Source organism: Peromyscus eremicus, chromosome 1 (assembly GCF_949786415.1).
Source record: "Peromyscus eremicus chromosome 1, PerEre_H2_v1, whole genome shotgun sequence".
NCBI classification, from domain to species: Eukaryota; Metazoa; Chordata; class Mammalia; order Rodentia; family Cricetidae; genus Peromyscus; species Peromyscus eremicus.
In genome coordinates, this window is record NC_081416.1 from 150,815,579 (window position 1) to 150,830,242 (window position 14,664).

The 14,664-nt window shown below is 40.9% G+C and overlaps 1 protein-coding gene across 1 annotated transcript in view; it reads left to right on the forward strand.

The window, feature by feature from the left end:
• The window catches only part of Ano5 (anoctamin 5), a 77,489-nt gene that overhangs the window by 48,216 nt on the left and 14,609 nt on the right, over positions 1-14,664 (forward strand). Inside the window, exons 9-17 of the mRNA XM_059276428.1 lie at positions 2,840-2,974; positions 3,724-3,829; positions 3,926-3,986; positions 6,240-6,391; positions 7,469-7,543; positions 9,479-9,701; positions 11,233-11,402; positions 12,397-12,494; positions 13,941-14,071. Of these exons, the coding sequence (XP_059132411.1) occupies positions 2,840-2,974; positions 3,724-3,829; positions 3,926-3,986; positions 6,240-6,391; positions 7,469-7,543; positions 9,479-9,701; positions 11,233-11,402; positions 12,397-12,494; positions 13,941-14,071 (1,151 nt within the window). The remainder of the gene's footprint in view (positions 1-2,839; positions 2,975-3,723; positions 3,830-3,925; positions 3,987-6,239; positions 6,392-7,468; positions 7,544-9,478; positions 9,702-11,232; positions 11,403-12,396; positions 12,495-13,940; positions 14,072-14,664) is intronic.

The window sequence follows — 14,664 nt, forward strand, 5'->3', positions numbered from 1 at the left end:
GACACATAACACCCATAATTAAAATTGAGACTAATCAAAATCACAGAAAACAACACCAATGAAGCCATGAATGGGGGCAAGGGCGAAGTTGGGATGAAGGTTAGAAAGGAGGGTTAAAATAATCAGAATGTACATTTTACATGTATGAGATTGTCAAAGAACAAACTAACAAACAAAAGGAAGAAAAGTAAGATGAGGGCCATGACTGCAGCCTAGTGTGAAGACACTTGCTTAGTATGCGAGTTACACATACACAAAGGTTAGTTGTTACTCTGTGCTTTTAAGTTTATCCATCAAGTCCACAGTTCAGTAAAAACACTTCCTATGCTTCCTCATTTTGTAAACAATAAATTCTCATTTGCTCCCATTTAGGAAATGGTTCAGCAATTTCCTACGTTGAGACTATTTTAATGAAAATTATAGACCTACAGGCCTTTTAGATTTTTAATATCAAGGAAGATTATTCTTGAAATGTGAAAGGGAAGTGAAAGTGGCCATTTTCAACTAGGCTCAAAAGTTGTCAAAGTAACCATCCATGGTCTGATTTGAATAAAGGCCCACTCAATGAGAGGGAACCCGTGCTCGGCACTGCCTAAATGGCCAAGAGCCTGAGACTAGAGAGGTCAGCAACCTAGGGGAAAACTAAGTACTACTTGTCTGCTAAAGGAACATAGCAGTAAAATGACTCCTAATGACACAGTGCTGCACTCACAGATCAGTGTCCTGCTCAGCCGTCATCAAAGAAGCTTCCCTCTGCAGTGGATTGGAACAAATACAGAGACCCACGACTGCACGATATGAGAGACCTTGAAACACTCAGTCCCTAATGGGATGTCTCTATCAAATTCCTCAGGGAACTCTGCAAAAGAGGCAAAATAAAAAAAAATTGTAAGAGCCAGAGCAGGTGGAGGACCCCAAGGAAACAAGAACTTGTAAACACAGCAAGACCATTGCACATGGGAGTTCACAGGGACTGTGGCAGCCTGCACAGGTCCTGCACAGGGCAGGCAAGGTCCAAGTGTTAAGAGGAGGCATAAACCCCCGTTCCTAACCTAGAGATCATATCCAGTTGATAAACTACTACAAAGGAAAAGTTAATTTCCTCCGATAGAGACTCACTGGGTACACAGGCCCGGTGGTAAGTGGCCATATCAAACCAGCTCTACAGTATTTTTTGGAGGTTTTCAGTCTCACAGTGTTTTGACAGCATTTTTAATTGTTTATATTTATTTATTTTTGCTGTACAGGTCTTTTGCTTATGTAATATGGTTTCTGGTTTTGTTTTTATGTGTTTTCTGTGTGTGTGTGTGTGTGTGTGTGTGTGTGTGTGTGTGTGTTTCTTCTGCTTTTCCTTTGGCTGTTTTTTTTTCTGTCTGTTTTGTCCTATCCTGCTTTGTTTGTTTTTATTTTATCTTATTATTATTTACATTCCTGTTTGTAGTCTAATGAGGGAGAGAGAAAGAAAAAGTGTGTATTTGGGTGGAGGGAGACAAGGACCTGGAAGGAGCTGGGAAAGAAGAACCATAATCAAAATATACGCTATGGAAAAAATCGATTTCCAATAAAAAAAAAAGAAATTCCAAATAAGGCAAAACAAACAAAAACCTAGTTTTTAAGACATCCAGTTTCTTCATGGATTCCTGAGAATTCTTGTGCCTGTGGCAACATATGCTCACTGTACCTCCTAAGATAGATTCTTTAAACTTTAATATGGCAAAGGAAGATCAAATAGAATATGTTTAAAAAAATTAAGTATTTAGTACTTAACTATCGTGCAGGCATCCGTCACAACCCCAGCATGGCGGCGGAGGCTGAAGCAGGAGGATTGCTGAGAGTCCAAGGCTAGTCTAGGCTACAGAGCGAGACTATCTCCAAAAGGAAAGACAGGAAGAAAAATAGAAAAGAATATTGGTGTCTTTTTGGTGATACTGATGCTGTGCGGTACTATAGAAATTGCTTTACTCTTTAGTAAAATCTCAGAGAGATGCAGGTCCATTCTCATGTGCTGTGGGGCAGTGTCGACAGCAGATTGCTTAGGGACTGTGATAGACAACATTTCAGAAAAAGCAAAAGCAGAACTGCAAAAATGTTTCAAGGAAAACACAAGATGCAAGACACACAGGGAGACACCTTTGTAATTAGAAAGGTTTCACAAGCTGAAGAGTTAATGTGGGGCATGAGCAATCTACTTAAAATCTGCTCTAGCCGGCCTCCCTGGGAGGTGACATTAATGTCCCTGTTGCTCACTCATTGTTCCCTCCTCCCAGGGCAAACTTGGAAACTGCAGGTCACTCTCTGTAGTTCTCAAGGTATTGAACAGAAAACTCTCAGACCCTCAGGGCGGTCGAATCCGTGGGAAGGTCACAGACTCGGTGATGAGTTCTCTGAGGCAGGGAGGGCTGTCCTCAGGTCTCTGAGGGTGGATGCAGCTAAACCTGGCTGTGAGGACGAGCAGGTGTCCGGAACAACACTGTAAACTTCTCCACTCTGTGAAGCAAGGGTTACAGTCACACCTGAGCGCCACCTGTTGAAAGAAGCAAGACAGTCGTCCAGGCAGATTATGTCTGCCACTTTAACTTGTCAGTTGATAGAGGCAACATTTCTTTGTTTAATAATTTGTTATTAATTTGTTTAATATTTAATAACTTACTTAAAACACATGGAAACTTTAAAATTCTTGATAGTTCTCAATACGATATTATTTAATATTTAAATTCTGTCCCAGTGGTCTTCTTCTTACATTGCTATTTCTTTTCATCTCTACTACCATAAACTTTGCCTGCCAGTGCACCTGGCCCACCGTTTCCTCCCAGCCTCTGATTTTGTCTCTCTTTCACAGGAATTATTTTGGTGAAAAGATTGGTATCTATTTTGTGTTTCTCGGGTATTACACAGAAATGCTGTTGGTCGCAGCTCTGGTTGGCTTAGCCTGCTTCATCTACGGCTTGTTATCAATGGAAAATAACGAAACTAGGTGAGCTAAAAGACTGGCCCAAATAGAGACTGCCTTTGTCCAAGCTTCTACAGCCTCCTGATTTTCCCCACAAAATGCTTCCTTGCAGCAACAAGCAGTATTTTCAAAGCAGACTCCCATGTAGTGCTTCTCCTTGCCAAGGGTTTTATGGAAACTGCCTTTTTGTGGTTGTTTTGGTTTTAATTTCACTTATTTTAACTTCATTTATTCTTTTTATTGTTTGAGAATTTTATAATGCATACAGTGTGTCTTGATCAAATCTACCCCTACCCCTTCAATTCCTCCTCTGTGTTCCACCATTTTCCTTCCCAATTTCTTATGTTCACTTTAAAATGGAGCCCACTTGGTGTTGACCTCATGTGCATGCATGGAGGACTATGTCCTGGAGCATGTGGCCTCTCAAGGGCCACATCCCCGAAGAAAACTGACTCTCCATTCCCCAGCACCAGCCATCAATTGTCAATAGCTCTTCTGCTAGGGGTGGTACCTCATGACCTCTCGCTCCCCATCCATCCTAGATGCTGTCTTGCTTGATCCTTCTTAGGTCTTCTATGTCAAACTGTTTTTTTTAAAATGTAGTCTGAGGAGTCTGTTCTCTAGACTATGTAGGACTTATGCCACTATAGAAATATTTGCTTCATTCCCACATTTGTTGTGAGTGGAAGCTCATTAAACAGTGAGTCTGGTGAGAGCTGGTCAGATTTTTCGCTCCAAACTACATTGCATTTTTTTGTGACTTCTCTGGGTAGCACTGAAATCTGCGACCCTAACATCGGAGGTCGGATGATCATGTGTCCACTTTGTGATGAATTGTGTGATTACTGGAGACTGAACACCACATGTTTGCATTCAAAGGTAAGTGTGCTGTATGGTGGGATGAAGACTGGAGCTTCCTTCCTGTGGTGACCTGTTTCATATTAAGTGGTTTTTATGATGCTGTTGCTTTTACAGTTCTCCCATCTGTTTGATAATGAGTCAACCGTGTTCTTTGCAATCTTCATGGGGATCTGGGGTGAGTACAAAGTCTCCTCCATCTTAGCTGTCTTTTTATTATGACTGCTCATGAATTTGAAATACACTTTTCTTTTTTAAGACAGGATTTCATAAAGTGTAGGCTGGCCTTGAATTCTCTGTGTAGCTGAGAATGACCTTGATCCTCTTGCCTCTGCCTCCTAAATTCTGAAATTACTAGTGTGCACCATGACACAGAGTCTATGTGGTGCTGGCGATGGAACCAGGGACTTGGACATGCTAGGCCAGCACTCTACCCATTGAACTATATCCCCAGCTTTTGGAACAAATATCTTTATATATTTATAGAATAACCTTCTAAGAATAATACTTAGCATGTGAATTTGTGGGGAAAATTTGTATTTACAACCTAAAAGCTTTACTATATATTTATATGACTTACATAAAATTGGACTTTTATACACATTCTGATTTTAGTTTGTAACACTGGAGATGCAATTTGATGGATTAGGTATTATCTCATTCTAGTTTTGATTTGCAGTTATTTGGTCACAAATGTTTTTGATATTCACTGATGATTGGACCTCCTTTGCCACTGGAAGCATTTTTAGTGCTGTAATTCTTTGCTAGTATTTATGTAATAAGCAAAGAAATTCTTTGCACCATATATTTAAGATATTTCTAAACTCATCATTTACATTTGAGAAGCTTGATTATATAACCAAGCCATAAGCATTTCTTTCTAACTTTTCTTGTGTTGTGTGTTTCTCACCTAAGATGTGCACCCACACAGAGTTTATGCCTGAAATGCAGGGGTTTCATTTGACTTATCTTGACTGTAGTTTGACATGTTCTGCAGTGTCCACTGTAGGACAGATAGTGTTCTACCTGGCAGAGGTGGAAATGTGCCCATGCATTGCCTTTATCTCAAAGCAGGTACACATGGACTCATGACTCCAGTCACTGGTCTACCAGTTTTAGGACAAACATCCTTAAGGCTTTAGTTTCCAAAGTTTCAGGGCTGGGTGTGTTATGTGCTCAAATATGTATTTAATACTGTCATTTCACTCCCCTTTTCTTTTTATCTTCCCTTCTCCCTGCCTCCACCCCCCCATACAGAGAACTGAACCTAGTTCCTCACATATGCTGCACAGAAATCTGTAACTACACTTCATCCCTGGGCCTCTTTTTGCTTTTTTACATTGAGTCAGGAAGTTACTCAGGCTGGTCTTGAACTTACTCTAACCAAAGCAGGCCTTGAGCTTGCCAGCTTCCTGCTTCAGCCTCCTGATCAGCTGAGAGGGCAGGCTTGTCCTCCATGGGGTCCAACAGCACTCTTTCTTGTATGGAAAAATATCAAGTCCTATTTAAGCTCAATCCAAAATGCACAAGCCAGGAGTTCTATAAATTTACAGAAATCCCCTTCCAAGGATATTCTTGGAATCCTTGTGGATTTATGTAATCTCAAGAAACCCATGGAAATCATGACTGTAGTTTGGGTTTTAGAATATATCTTTTCTATTTTCATGCAATACTCTTTTACTAGATATTTTTCCATTCCATCTTTTGTCCCTGCCTATGTTACCTTGTGTCCTTCATTTTTATTCAGAGTTGCAAACTCTGACATGAGAAGGGTGTAACCGTTCAGTGTGCCTAAGGTGTGGTCACACCACGGTGTGGTCACACCACACCATGGTCACAGAACGCTGTTTCTGAAATTCATACCAGCTGTTAGTGTTTAGCAAATGTCAAGATGAAATATTGTAACAGATTCTTTGCATGAGGAAGCAATGTAGACCATCTGGAAATTTACAGTTTTTAACCACTAAGAAGTTAACTTGAATATTCATAATGAATAATTTCTGTTACTACTTAGTGTTACAACGGTAGTCACTGATAAACACACCATAAAAAAATTGTCAGCATTTCCAACTGACAACATATGAGGTGCTTGACAAACAAAATAATTAAAAGCAGAAGTGGAAGTTTCTTTTTTAAGGTTGATTTTTATTATTTTCAATTGTATGTGCACACATGCACATGCATGTGCATGCCATATGTGCACATCAGGTGCCCAATGAGGCAAGAAGAGAGCATCAGATCTCCTGGAGCTGGAGTTAAATGTGGTTGTGAACCCCCAGATGTGAATGCTGGGGCCTGAACTCAGATCCTCTGCTAGAAGAGCGGGCCCTCTAAACTGCAAGCCACCCCTGCGGCCCCTAGGGTTGCTCTCCTGCTACTTTTGTTTGGCCGTCTATTGACGGTCCCACCCCGATGCTTTCTTCTACTGCAGTCACACTGTTTCTGGAGTTCTGGAAACAGCGACAAGCCAGGCTTGAGTATGAGTGGGATCTGGTGGACTTCGAAGAAGAACATCAGCAGCTCCAGCTGAGGCCCGAGTTCGAAGCCATGTGTAAACGAAAGAGGATAAATCCTGTGACAAAGGTACAGTAGACATGGAGTAGGGGTTTCTTCAGGGAACCCTCTGCTATCAGCTGCTCTGGAATAGTCATGTACCATTGATGCAGACCCACATGTGAGAGTTCTGGTTGTGCTCAGACACTAAAACCTATTGCCAGAAATGAAAAATTCCTGCCTCGTCATTTCAAGTCTGTTAGAGCTAAATGAAATGAAAGAAAGAATCAGGGAGAATCTATACATACTTCTTGCCATAAAATCCAAATGTAAACACTCAGTCTATCTTTTATTTTGTTTATTTGTTTGTTTGTTTGTTTTTGATGAAACCAAGTGGCATGCCTCTGTTGTCTTTTTATACTGGGAAATAGGAACCATCAATGGCACTAGCACACATTAGCACACATCTGTTGGGTGCACACAGGGACAGTGCAGAAGATTCTGTGTGCACACATGTGTGCACAGCCTACATATCCATAGAGATCTTAAAAGGCTTCTCAGCCCAGAGAATGTTCTGTAGCTCTTGGTCCAACTTGAAAATCCATAAATGTGGAATCTTATATTTTGTATAATTCTGTGGTTTGCATGTTTTCTGACAGCTCTTCTTTACTTTATAGCAACCTTTGTAAATAAAAATACGTGTTTGACTGTAGCTCAGAATGTCAGCAGATCCAATTAATATCTTGTGTATTAAAGGCTGTGAAGACTGAGGTAGAAGAGCCTGACCTGTTGAGTTTTGGGTAATAACCCAGAAAATTCATATGCTGTAAAGCAAGTAGGAAACATTCCAGATGGAATGAAGTTGTACCTCATCATGTATCAGTGGTGAGGTTTGGACTTTGTCTTGTCTCTGTCAGGCCCTGGAAGCCACCACAACCCAACACTTAGGAAGCAGGTTGCCTCATTAAGTCTCTCACCTCATGTGGAATGTCGCTTCAGGGTCTGATGGCCTTCTCTTCAAGGGAAGGAGCTACTTTCCATGGACTATGGAATGAGAGAGCCCTTTGTGAGATCTCTACCTTTAGCATACTCCTTGATCTTCTACTGTCATTTGGAGTCCCCACTGTGAGGACAAAGTGTAACTTTGTTATTTCTCCAACATTACAGGAGTTGGAGCCACACATGCCTCTGTGCCATCGCATCCCATGGTACTTTGTGTCAGGGACCACAGTGGTCTTCGGGGTAAGCACCATTTTGGAAACCTTTTACCATTTCTTTAGAACACAGTCCTCTATGAACCAGCGTCTCTCCATAGCTCTGATGCATCAGCTCTTGGACCATTCCTGCAATGCCCCATTCTTCCTACATTGACTATACCTCTCACACAAAGTATGCCATAATTTACATAGATTTTCCCCAAGACTGAAATTTGTAGAAAGATGCTTGTGGCGGGGCAGGAGTGGGGAGGAGAGCAGAGTCCTGATTTCACAACCTATCCCTGTCTGTCCCGTTGACTGATACCTTGAAAGCAAGGCAGAGTGTCAGGTTCATCTTCATTACAGTCTCTGGTTAGTGTTATCAACGTTATCCATTTGTCTTTATCTTCCTCAAAATATCTACGCATGTGACCAAGCAATTAAACTACTAAACTTCCTTTTCTTGTTGAAATAAAGAGAATAAAATCCAAGGAAGACATATCTATGGGAGGGAGTTGGTTTTTCTCCATATCTATAACTAATACATTTATCCACCCCGACGATTTCTTCTTTTCCTTTCCTTTATAAATTTGTGTACTTGTCACAGTTACCTTTTATTTTGGGGAAGAATCTTGGGGGGGTAGCTCCTGAGAGAATGTCATATTGTGGTGTAAACAAATTAACTATTTTAGACTGTGGTTTAACTTCTCCAGTGCATATACACTGCACTTTTTAACAGTTCTTTTTAAAATATTTTTTATATCTTGAAAGAGTTAGTTGGGATATGTTTTCTTGGCTTATGTAACAACTTTTGGAAGGAAAAAGTGAATGAAAGGAGGACAAATAGCCACCCTAGGATCAATTCTGAGGAATGAACTTGGAGGCATGGCTCCAGAATGGTTGTTCTGTTTTCATTTTCTACTTATCACTCAATGGGACTTGCTTCCTCAAATTTAAAATCAAACTTTCTTGTCATTGAATTGATACAGAGCCACAGTGCTTTGCAATATACAATGTATACAAAATTGATGTGGGATCTACATAACTAAAGCCTAGATCATGTTTTGGGGAATTTTACCTGAAAGGGGGGTTCATTAGTGGCGACATAGTCTCTGGTTCAGAATTATTGTTTTTATTTTCTTTACAACATTAAAAATTAATCTATAGTGATAGAGATTTGATAGCTAGATAGATACATAGATAGATAGATAGATAGATAGATAGATAGATAGATAGATAGACAGATAGATAGATACAGACAGACATTACATACATACATACACACATACATACATACATATATATGAATGTGGGTGGGTGAATGGATGGATAGATGGATGGATGGATGGATGGATGGATGAACTGATAGATGACAGGTGTACATAAAGATTCAGAAATATGGCTGTCATTTGTAAACACTGAGAAAATAAATTAAAAAGTTGAATGTAGTAGTCACTTCTCACATTTTTATGATGAAGTAACTGGTAAGAATCAACTGAAGGGAAAGGGAGTTTATTTTGGTTTACAGTTCAAGGACACCGTCCATCATGGCAGAGACTGTGTGGCAATGGGAGCTGGAGGCAGCTGGTCACATTGCATTCAGAGTCACCAAACAAAGAGAGATGAATGTCAGTACTCAACTCAGTTTCCCTTTTTTATCCTGTCCAGATCCCAGGCCCATGGAGTGGTGTCACCCCCGGTTAAGACGGGTCTTCCTGTCTCAATTAATCTAATCTAGATAACGCACTCATCGTCCTGTCTCCTATCACGTTGACAATATTTTCTGTCACAATGGGCAATGGTTTTCCCCTATTTTATGTTTAACCCATAGCCACCAAATGATTTCTCTTTAAGCCCTCTGCCTTGTGGTGACTTCTCTGATGCCTCTATGGTCAGAGGAGTTGCTCTGCCTGAGCGGCTGCTGAGCAGTATGACAAAATGGGAAAACAGCACATGCAGTGGCTCTTGGTTTTCCCCTCAGATGGCTCTCCTCCTCAGCAGCATGGTGTCCATCATCGTGTATCGCCTGTCATTCTTTGCCACCTTTGCCACCTTCATGGAAAGTGAAGCCACCCTGCAGAACGTGAAGAGCTTCTTCACCCCCCAGATGGCCACCTCTCTCTCTGGATCATGCCTGAACTGCATTGTCATTGTGATCTTGAATTTTTTTTATGAGAGGATATCTGCCTGGATTACAAAAATGGGTAAGCTGGCCAAATTACAAAAGTGATTGAAACACCGGTTTCGGCCAACACTGCACATCCAGCTTTGGATCCTCTCCCAGGGAATTGGCCTCTGAAAAGCACAATTTTCAGGCTGCTTTGTTCAGAGTAGATCCACACCTGATTCTTTAAGAATTCCTTAATACCCACTGTAGACAAAAGGTTTCCTGTGTCCTTCCCGGTCCCGCAGGCACTCGGTCCCAAGTAAACACACAGTATGACCTATGGCTCTGGATTCTTGATAGCTAGCTCTTTCATCTTAAATTAACCCATTCCTATTAATATATTTGTTGCCACGTTGCTGTGGCGTTACCCGTCTGCTGGGCATCTTGTTGCTCCTTTGGTGGTGGCTGGCGTCTCTGCATCACGGTTCGCATGAGAGACACAACTAGAATGCTGTTCTTGGCTCCATTTTAGAACCCCTTTTTAAAGTTTTCTTGGGTTTTAGGTGGAAATTCTTGCCCCACGTTGGAACGCCAGCTGTTGCACAAATCCTAAATGGTCTTATAATAAAAACCCAGAGCCAGAGATAGACCAGGCTAGCCACTTAGCTAGCAGTCAAGGGCATCCCTCTCACGGCTCCATGCCAAGGCAAGCAGCAGGCAAGCACTTTTGGAAGCAGCCCTTGCATCACCTTCAAATCTTGTGTTCTCAGTTAAGTTTACTTTTTCTCTGGGCAAGAGCAAGTGAGTGAATCAGAGCTGGTAAGGTGCTTTTTAAAGACACCAGAAAGGCATGGCCTTCTTCAGTGAAAATTATCCCTGAGCTCCCAGCTGAGATGTTTTTAATCAATTCAGCCAAGCTTCACCAAAAGGAAGTTATCTGTGTCCTTAGAATATTTTGTTCTCCTCCTGAAAGTGTCATGGGCGTGTCTGCATCAGCTGTTCTACTGGGAAATCACCAACTCGTGGGAGAAAGTGTGTTCCCTTACGCTTGCGCTCCTCACAATGCTCTAACAGTCTTTGGAGAGAAATTCATAGTTTCTTATCTTTAGAATTTGTTAAACTACAAACCACAACTGCATTTTAATTAAGAAAAGAGAAAGCACATGCTATCTCTGCCAGCATTTATAGGCACAGTTTAGTTCATGAGAAGGAAGTACAATATAGTTAGAAACCGTCTCAGCCCTTGACATAAGCTTACCTGGTTTATACCAGCTTAACCAGGGGCCAAGGAGAGAGAAGCATGATGAGACTCGCTGCAGTGTCTAGCAGTGATGGCAAGGGGCACATCCAATTTTGTAGGGATTCAAACCCCACACTCACACTGTCTTATACCTAGAGAAATCCCCACCTTTGAAATGTAGTGACTGCTTCCTAGACTCTCCCAGCCATGGGGTCAACACAGCATGACCAACAGGAAGCTAGCACAAACACATAGCTCTTCAATATTGCTCAACTGAGATCAGAATGAGGAGCATGTTCACACACTTTGAAACGGTATGCCTCGATAGCCACTTCTAAGTACAGCATTCAGGGAAAGTGCATTTATCCTTGGTGATTTTTATTGGCAGAAATTCCTCGAACTTACCAGGAGTATGAGAGCAGTCTCACTCTGAAGATGTTTCTCTTCCAGTTTGTGAATTATTACTCGGCTTGCTTTTATGTGGCCTTCTTTAAAGGGAAGTTCATGGGCTACCCTGGGAAGTACACATATATGTTTAACATATGGAGAAGTGAAGAGGTAAGGACTCTCTTCTAGCTCAGATCTATGGTCTCAGATAATTAAGGCCCACCTTTCTCCCTAGCACAAACTCAGACATTGTCGAGTTGTAGAAGTCCCAACATTGGTTCCAACCATTGATCCGTCTTATCATCTGTTAGATTTTTGAGTTTCCTTTGAGCAAGAATTTGTATAAAACCTGTCTTGTTTCGTTTTCTGTTGCTATGATAAAATACTGTGGCAAATGCAACTTAAAGGAGAAAGGATTTCTTTTCTCTCACAGTTCAAGAGTATAGTCAGTCAGTCCATCATGGCAGGAAAGTCAAGGCAACAGGCACTTGAAGCAGCAGGTCACATGGAATCCACCGTCAGGAGTCAGAGAGCAATGAATACCTGTGGCTGCTCAGTCCCCTTTCTCCACTTACACAGTCCAGGATCCCATCTAGAGAATGGTGTCACCCACAGTGGGCAGGTCTTCCCTCTTCAATTACTATAATAGAAATGATCCTCCATATACATGTCCAGAGGCTCATTGCCCGAGAGATTCTACTACATTCTAACAGGGTGACAGTTGACACTAATCTTCAAAGAGCCTATGGTCTGGCAGTAAAATATAGAGTAAGTAGAATAGAACTTTTATTCTTGAAAACATCCTGCAAAGGGTCAAGAGTCAAGAAATGGTTCTTCTATGGTCTGGTATACATGACCAATGGTTTTCAAACTGATCACATGGAAATTATACCACCTTTTAATCCTAGCCTAGACATAAGGATTCACAATTTTCTAAGACTCAGAAGTCTGTATATTTAACATAGTCCACAAATGGGTGTGATGCAGCTACCCTGGTAGTAGTCCATGGTCTATGGGACTGAATAGCTCCCAAATCCCATCATTGCTTTTGATGACCATATTATAACTCCTTACTATACTTTCTTGAGTTTCTGATATTTCATATATTGCAAAATTCCATTTCTCCTCCTCTATCTCTGTTTTCTCCTCTCTTGTTTCTGAACAGTGTGATCCTGCAGGCTGTCTGGTAGAGTTGACAACCCAGCTAACCATCATCATGATTGGGAAACAGGTTTTTGGAAATATCCATGAAGCCTGTCAACCGTACGTATGACTCACACATTGCATGTTTGATATAAATAACAGTGCAAGAAGACGGGTATATATATATATATTTTACTTTCATGGTATCTTTGTGAGAAAATGTGTAAGCAAATGGGAGCAACTCATGTTTAATGAACAATGTAGAATGCCTCTGGTAATAGAGGTTTTTGTTGTATTTATTTAATTGCATAGCCATCAAAGCTTTTCTTCTAGGCCAGGAGATGGTACATGCCTTTAATCCCAGTACTCAGGAGGCAGATGCAGGGAAATGTCTGAGTTTAAGGAAAGCTTGGTCTACAGATTAAGTTCCAGGACTGCCAGGGCTATACAGATTAACCCTGTCTCAAAAAGTGTGGTGGTGGTGGTGGGTTCTTCTTTAGTTCCCCTTTAGTTTTATTATCAATTGACAAATAACTCTTACATATACTCACTCGTGTGTACATATTTACTGATTGCAGTGTGATGTGTCAGTACAGGCTTTTTTTTTTATGTTTTTGAGATACCATGTGGCTCTGGCTGACCTGGAGCTCATAACTCACAGAGATCTGTCAGCCTCTGCTTCCTGTAGCATTGGGATTAAAGACATAAACCTCATCCCCTATGGTGCTTTTAAGTGACTATTTCCGCTGTTGAGTGAAGTGGTAAAGATTTAACTGGAGACTCACCGTATTAGATCCCCAGTAGGATATTCTGCATGTTGCATATTATACTCTTGTAATTTAATTTTTAATATAAAATTTGTGGTGATTCTTTGAGAATTTCATGCATGGGTATACTGTACTTTAATCCTATTCAGTTCACTCTCCCCAAACTCCTCCTACATCCACTACTATCCATCTCGCCATCCACTTCCCATGTCCTAGACTTTCTTTCACTTTTCTTTTGCTATGGTTCCCTGAGCTCAGTTTATATTCATAGGTATATGGTCACACACTGGAGGGTGGTCAACCTACCAGGGGCCACAGTTTTAAAGACTCTCCCTCTCTCAGAAGCAATCCCAACACTACCATAATCTACCTTATATGGTGTGGAATTTGGTTGATCAGTGGTTTGTAGTCTTATTGCATGTACTCAGATAAGCCTCTGCTTTTCCTTTCGTGTACACTTTCTATGACACTTAATTTCTCACTTCTACAAGTGTTTCCTGAGCATTGTAGTGGTGTGGAGACTGGTTATTGCCCCCGGCACTGACCATCTCCTTCAGATGCTCTATCAACCTGACTGTCTCTGAGTGAGCGCTCTTCTTGTCAGCAGGTAGAGGCAGATCGCTTGCTTTCTCCTCACCTCCGTGTGTGGTGAAAACAATACTAGATTTTCATTTGGACTTTATCTCCTATTGTGCTAGGTTAAGGTGCTTAGCCTCCTCCCTTTCTGACAGTTTCCAGACTTGACATACTGGCTCTCTTGCTTCTTTCTCCAAGTGTCAACTTTTATCATTTCTAACAGCTTGATTTTTAATTGGTGGAGACGTCGAAAAGCCCGAACCCACTCTGAGAAACTATACAGTCGCTGGGAGCAAGATAATGACCTTCAGGTTTTCGGACAACTTGGGCTGTTCTATGAGTACTTGGAAACAGGTAAGTTCCAATCATGATTCTGAGGCAGCAATAACACTAATAAAATGAATAGTTTCCATCTCTCACAATTTCTTTCTTTCTTTCTTATATATAGTAGATGTTTGAATTACTGAATAAAAAATAGGTGAATGGTTGGATAGATGGTGGATATATGGATAGGTGGCAGATAGATAGATGATGATAGATATGTGAATAGTAGCAGATGGATTGATGGATGAATAGGTGTGTTGTATATGTGTAGATGAATGGTGGGTAGGTGGATGGATGGATAGGCGTGTAGATGAATAGATGGCAGATGTACACACACATATGGAAGAAATAAAGATAGATGGATGTATTGATGGTGGAGAGATGTATAGATAGCATGTGAATATATATATATATATATATATATATATATATATATATATATATATACACACAGATGGCAGGAATATGTATATAGGATAGCAGATGGATGGAAGAAGATACAGGGACATGAATCAATGGAAGATAAATGAATGGATGGTGGTTGGATATATGAACAGATGGAAAAAATGATTCAGTCTTCCTTTGTTCCTTTAGAGAACTAGTGCTCAGGTTGTTTGTGTGGT